General features: G+C 49.8%; 1 protein-coding gene across 1 annotated transcript in view; it reads right to left on the bottom strand.

Moving 5' to 3' along the window:
* Window positions 1–2,058: 2,058 nt before the first annotated feature.
* GATB (glutamyl-tRNA amidotransferase subunit B) overlaps window positions 2,059–6,000 on the bottom strand; it is a 76,551-nt gene continuing 72,609 nt past the window's right edge. Inside the window, exons 12-13 of the mRNA XM_007456999.1 lie at window positions 3,569–3,703; window positions 2,059–2,207 (exon numbers count right to left, since the gene is read on the bottom strand). Of these exons, the coding sequence (XP_007457061.1) occupies window positions 2,079–2,207; window positions 3,569–3,703 (264 nt within the window). The 3' untranslated portion in view covers window positions 2,059–2,078. The remainder of the gene's footprint in view (window positions 2,208–3,568; window positions 3,704–6,000) is intronic.

The raw sequence follows: 6,000 nt of genomic DNA, 5'->3' as shown, positions 1-6,000 counted from the left end.
CATACTCTGTGAATTTCTTAGGGTGTTAGATAAACATATATTTTGAATATCTAGTCAGGTTCCAGGTAAGATATCTGAGCTGTGCTTTGATATGTTTTTTTCTTTCTATGAGCAGTTACAACAACACAATCTCATTTTTAGGATTTCAGAAGTGGGCCTTCAAGACAACAAGCAACTGTCAGAGCTGGATGACAGTTAGCATTGTAAAGATCGAGTGCTTTTTTGTGTGTTGAGGTAACTGGTTTATAACATTATATGTTTCACATGTATAACATTATATTTTGACTTCTCCATACACTACAGTGTATTCACCACCAAAGGCTGAGTTTCTGTCTGCCACCATATAGTTGACCCCCTTTACCCATTTCGCCCTCCCTCTACCCCCGACCCCAGCAATGGCATTTTTTTCCCAAAATTATCAGTGCATAAGACGGTTTACATATGACGTGATATTGTTGGTAAATGGCTTTCATCTGGCTGTCCCCGCCCCTCCCAGACCCCACTTAAGTAAGCCCTTGATTTAAAATGGTCTGGAAAGATCGTCCAGTGCTTTCTGTAAGGGGTGATGACCAAGAAGTCAGACCTCTGATGAAAATGGAGTTTGTAAAACAAAACTGAATCTTATCATTTCTTACAAAATCATGATCCCGTCAGATTCCAGACTCAGGAGCCATGGGGTCGGGGGGTGGGGGCTGGCTCTGCCTTTCTCTCTCGAAAAGAGATCTGATGAAAATATTTTACTGTCAGGCCCAGGAGTTTTCAGTACTGCAACGGGATGCACGAGGGGCACGCGGCTTCCTGGGTGATGTAACGTACCGTATTCTCTTAACACTTCTAAGTCACTCATTTTTTAAAAAGTTAGTTTTTTAAAAAACCTTACCTCTTCATGCTTGTCTGAAATAAACCAGATGACCGGTCCCTGCTTTTCTGGCTGAGAAGAGGGGCAGTCCTCTCTTTACTCCTAGTTAGGGAAGTCCTGAGCGATCGTCTGCAACCAGGAACCATGAGCTGCTAAGTTGGTGACTCTTCTCCGGGTCCCCAGCTGCCACTGGAGCACCGTTCATGACGGAAATGTTTGTACTCTTCTTAGTACAAGAGAGAATTCAGTGTAAAATCAGGGCCTCCAATGATTTTCTTTTATGTCACAGTTTATTTGACATGTGCTTTTAAAAAACAGCACTTGCAAAACTGGTCTTTAGTGTTGTGAGTCAGAGGTAACAAAGGCGTGCAGTGAACAAAGGGGTGCCCCAGTGCGACAGAGAAATAGTATTATTGCCACGAGAACAGGGTGAGGGCAACGCAGCCTCCATGGACTACTGTTAACTGTACCACAGTTACCATTAAAGGTCAAGATTTTGATTTACTAGCTTACCATCTTATTCTTTCCAGGCAAAACAAATCAGTTTAATGTTACAGCTTTTTTTTCGCCTTTGAAAACTTTTCGGTCTGAGGGTGGGGAGGGGGGTTTGTCCACTGCACAATCTTCGACGTGTAAGTTAATTTTTTATGTGATGTTTCAGTATAAGTTTTATTCATTAAATTTATTTGAAGACTTCTGTTGTCTTTTTTTACAAAAAAAAAAAAATCATTTATTCTCAGACCTCTGCCTTCTGGGATCCCTGGGCACTGCATGGGCAACATCACTTTTACTCAGTGGATGGGAGAATACATTCCTGGTACTAAGACTAATGAGAGCGCCGCAAACAAAATACTGCATCCAGATCACGGCCTCTCGTCATCATTGCTAATCCCCAACACCTGGAACAACACCCGGCCCTTAGCATGTGCTTAAAAATATTTGTTGAGGGACCTGCGGAATGAAACGTTTTCCTAGGGTGGTGACAGTATCTGAAACAGCATGTGGCACTGAGCTCGGCGTCACTGCGCACTAGGACCTGCTGTTTCTCACCACTGCTGCACCTCCCCCGGAAGCGTGTGATGCCGATGAAGCAACAGCGCCAGGCCTGGTCTGCGTGGAGGTGGCACCTCAAGGGGCAGGTCGGGCGGGGCGTCTGGCTGGGGCCTAGGACGTCAGTGCACAGGCTCCAGCCCGGCCGTGGCAGGGGGACCCGAACCCGTCACGACGACAGCTGCCTCTCCAGCACCTCCTTTATCACCGTCGGATCAGCTCGGCTGAGAGTCGCTCTTCGGACCAACCCAATCAGTTTGTTTATGGCCCTGGGGTTTCCCTTCTTTACATCCGTGACCTTTAAAGACAAATTATTTTAGAGGAGAAAATAGAGGCTCTCGCCTAAAATTCTTAAATCAAGTTTACGTTTATGGAAACTGAAATTCAGTTTCTTTTTTCTGTATTAGATATAGAATGAGAAAAGGAAAAAGGGGAGGCGGTGACCTTCGGAGGAGGTTTCTGGGCTCCTGGCAAAGGAGGTGTCTGCTACCCCTGCCTCCTGATTCGAAGGAAGTGAGGACTGTGACGTTTCACAGCTGAGGAGCCGGTGCACAGGACCCGGGCGCCGGATCGTGAAGCCCCCTGACCCTCCGGGGGCTCAGCGGGCTCTCCTCCCCCGACTCCCTGCCAAGACACTCGTTTGCTAGAAGACAAAGCCACGAGACGGCAACGCTCCCGAGCATCTGGGTCGGGGAGAGCCTGGCTGGCAGGCTGGAAGGGCCAGGGCAGGGGGCGCTGAGTGCCTGTCAAACAGCCACCGCGTCAGGGCCAGCCCCCCCGACCTCCTGCTTCTGATCGGCAACAGCGTCTGCGAGTATCTGCGCGCGGTGCTGCATTCTGAGTCCGAAACTAAAAGTGTGTCTTTATCAGTCACTCCAGATGAGGCTGGAAGATGGAGATTGCCGAGACCCTGCACAAGCTCATTTTCCTTATCGAGAGCTCTTTACAGAGCTGTTAGTGTCCCCGCAAGCTGATGGGCAGGTGGTATCATTTTGAAAGGGATGCTAGCAATTTTTTTCCCCACTGAAAAATATCTCTGGACAATATGATTAGACTTGGGGAGGGAGGGATGCTCCGCATTTTAGCTCTTCTATTTTGTTCTACGCTCAGAACACAGAATGACTTGATTTCCAGCTATGTTCCTGTCAAGGATTTTCTCCGTAATTTACAAATAATTTTTCCCTTCTGCCTTTCTTCCCAGCTCTCAAAGGCACGGAACTGAAGTGTTTCCCTGTCTCTGTCCCTGGGCAGTGCTGCCTGCTGCTTCCTGATAGAGAGGTCCTCTTACAAAGCAGAGCTCGGCAACCTTGGGAGAGGGCTGCAGGCCTGGGAGGTCGAAACTTGCTAACACCCCCTTCAACCCAAACTCCATGAGATTAAGCTCCAGGGGGGGATTTTCCTTCTAGGAAAAGCTGTATTTTTCCAATAGTCACCTAATTTCATCTCTTGATTCTAGCTTAAAACTGACAAAAATAACTGGGGGATTATTGATGAAACCGGGCCAACCATTATTAGGAAGCACCGCTGGGCTGCAAGGGGGAGAAGCAGAGGGGCTCCTGGCTGAGTCCTCAGGCGGCCCTGGCCCTGGGCCTCTGCCGGCGACCCCCAGCCCACCTGCCGCTGTGCGTGAAGACCCCCTTCCCCCGAGGGGCTAAGTACCACTTGAGGATGTGCCTCCAGCGTGGAGCGGCAGAGCTGCTCCAGCGCCTCTGTATCCTGCATCAGTTCAAGCTTCTTTTCTGCAACCATCTGTGCTGGGGTCTTGCCCTTACTCCTCCACAGTTCCCGAAACACCTGCGGGTGGAGAGGGGCGGGGTCAGCTCTTCTGCCAGCTCCACTTGCTGGGTTGGAAGAGCAGTCAGTGGATTCCCAGCTGCATGCAGACACACCCGGGGCCTCCCCGTGCTGAGCTGCGCCCTCAGAACAGAGCCCGAGACCCTGCCGGTGGAGACGCTGGTGGAGACGGGTCGTCCCCACTTGCCGACACCAAGGGAACAGCAGGGAGGGTGGGGAGTGTGAGAAGATGATCACTCACAGGGCCCCTGCTGACGGGAGTGCCACTGAATTAATTAATTGCGGTGACATGTTGGTGAAGGATGGGGCCACACGGGCTGCAAGAGGGAACCACTGCACTTAGAGGGGGTCATGAAAACTTGGCCTCTGCTGGGAAATGCGAGTTTTTTCGGGGAGGGGGCGAGAGAGCGGTCCATAATGAAGACACAGAATGGAAAATAACGAAAAACATAAATCACAATCCTTGGGGCCTAAGGCTTACCACATCCATCCCCACAGGTGGATGTGGCCCCGAACCTGGCTAGGATAATTAGCAGTTGACGGCGTGGGTATTTTTCTACTTAAAAAGATAACCAATTCCCAAACTTAATAAAGTTGGAAAAAAGGAAGACATTTGTAAAGAAGGGGTGTCCCAGGGCAGTTTTCCACAGTGCCTGTTTCTCTAGCGTGAGCTGGAAGGGCAGGGGATCCCGTTAGCCTCCATCTCAGCCAGCAGTCAGCACTGAGCACTTTCCAGCCAGGAGCCCCTCTGCCCGGAGCAGTGTGCCTTCAGCTTGGCTGTCGGGCGCCCACGGTGAATGTGGCCCAGAGGCGTCTCTGGGGCATCCTTCCGAAAGCGCACCTACAGGGCACACTCTGGCGACCACCACACAGCCCTGGCCGCGTACACAGACCTGTCCCCGCTCTTAGAAAAATACTGAACATAAGTGCCTCCAACTCAATTCTTCAAATGTGTATTCAGCAGACAATGAGAAAGGCATTGAGGAGAGAGGGGCACACAGCAGATAAGAACCTCCCCTGCTCTCAGCGGAAGTACTGATGGTGTGCCCACAGCACAGGAACCGGAGAACAGACAATCTGTGATGTGGATAAGACTCAGCGTCTGAAGAGCTTCTCTGCCCCCTTTCCCTGATAGATTTATTTCTCTTGAATAAGACTTACAATTTGAAAACATTGTTCCTAATTATAAAATTTAATACGTGTTCACTGTAGAAAATAAAGAAGGAAATACAGAAAAGACAAACAGAAATCTCACCCAATTCCCATCCCCTCAAGGTGACCAATGTTAGTATTCTAGTGTTTTCCCTTCCATGGTTTTCTTTCTGTTTTGTAACATAATTGTGATCACAGCACATATACAATTTGTAACCTGCTTCTGTTTCACTGATTACAGAAGTACTTTCTTGTATTAACAAAAAAGTCCAATATTCATCATGATTTACTTAAATGAACACCTACTGGTAGATTCTGACCAGTGTTTATTTTGTTCGTCTGCAGAGTCTCCTAAAAAAGTTTCTAGTTGAAAATGTCCAACATTCAGGAAGAGAGAATGGAGATCTCAAGAGAGATCAGATCCCTAGCTTATAACAGAAATCACCTGCAAGAGTGATTTATGAGACTCTACGCAGCAACTCTTTACAGGAAAGCCCCGCAGGTGTGGACGCTGCTTGCAGCCCAGGCCTCGGAGGAGCTGAACGCCTGGCGGTCACAGGCCCCTGCAGCCACTGTGGCTGAAAGTGCAGAGCTGAGCTGAGCTGGCCGCCCAGGGGTCAGCCTTTGCCTGGCACCCCATACAGCTGGGACCCGACAGGCCCAAACACTGGTTGGATCTGCTTGGGCCAAAATAACAAGAATAAAGGCAATTGAGAAAGTCAGGGACCAAGGCCAAACCACACCTTTCAGAAGGAAAAGCAGGACAATGCTGGGACGATGCTTTTACATGCAGAGAGGCTGGCTGCTCCCTGAGAGAGTGGGGAGGGGTACCAAGGAGTGACCTAGGGAAGCACACCTCAGCAGCCTCCAGGAGCAAATGCCCGGTGGCTGCAGGGTTCTCCCACTCCCAGAGTTAGAACACATCAGCTTACTCACTTCCCAAATTAGCACCCCTGGGCTGACAGTGGATTCCAGAATCCAATCCTCTGCTTGTTCCTATTTAAGGCACAGATTGTGCCATCCTGGCTGTAGCCCAGCAGGGCGGGAGCCACTAAAGGGGGCCCGGCCGCCTCCAGGCCAGACTGCGGCCTCCCCTGGCCTCCTGGCTGCAGACATCGTGGCTCTGTGCTTGCCAGCCTCCTGCT

Source organism: Lipotes vexillifer, unplaced genomic scaffold, assembly GCF_000442215.2.
Source record: "Lipotes vexillifer unplaced genomic scaffold, Lipotes_vexillifer_v1.1 scaffold2539, whole genome shotgun sequence".
In the NCBI taxonomy this organism is placed as follows: Eukaryota; Metazoa; Chordata; class Mammalia; order Artiodactyla; family Lipotidae; genus Lipotes; species Lipotes vexillifer.
The sequence above is the reverse complement of the archived record's forward strand: the minus strand, read 5'-3'. Positions and strand labels throughout refer to the sequence as shown.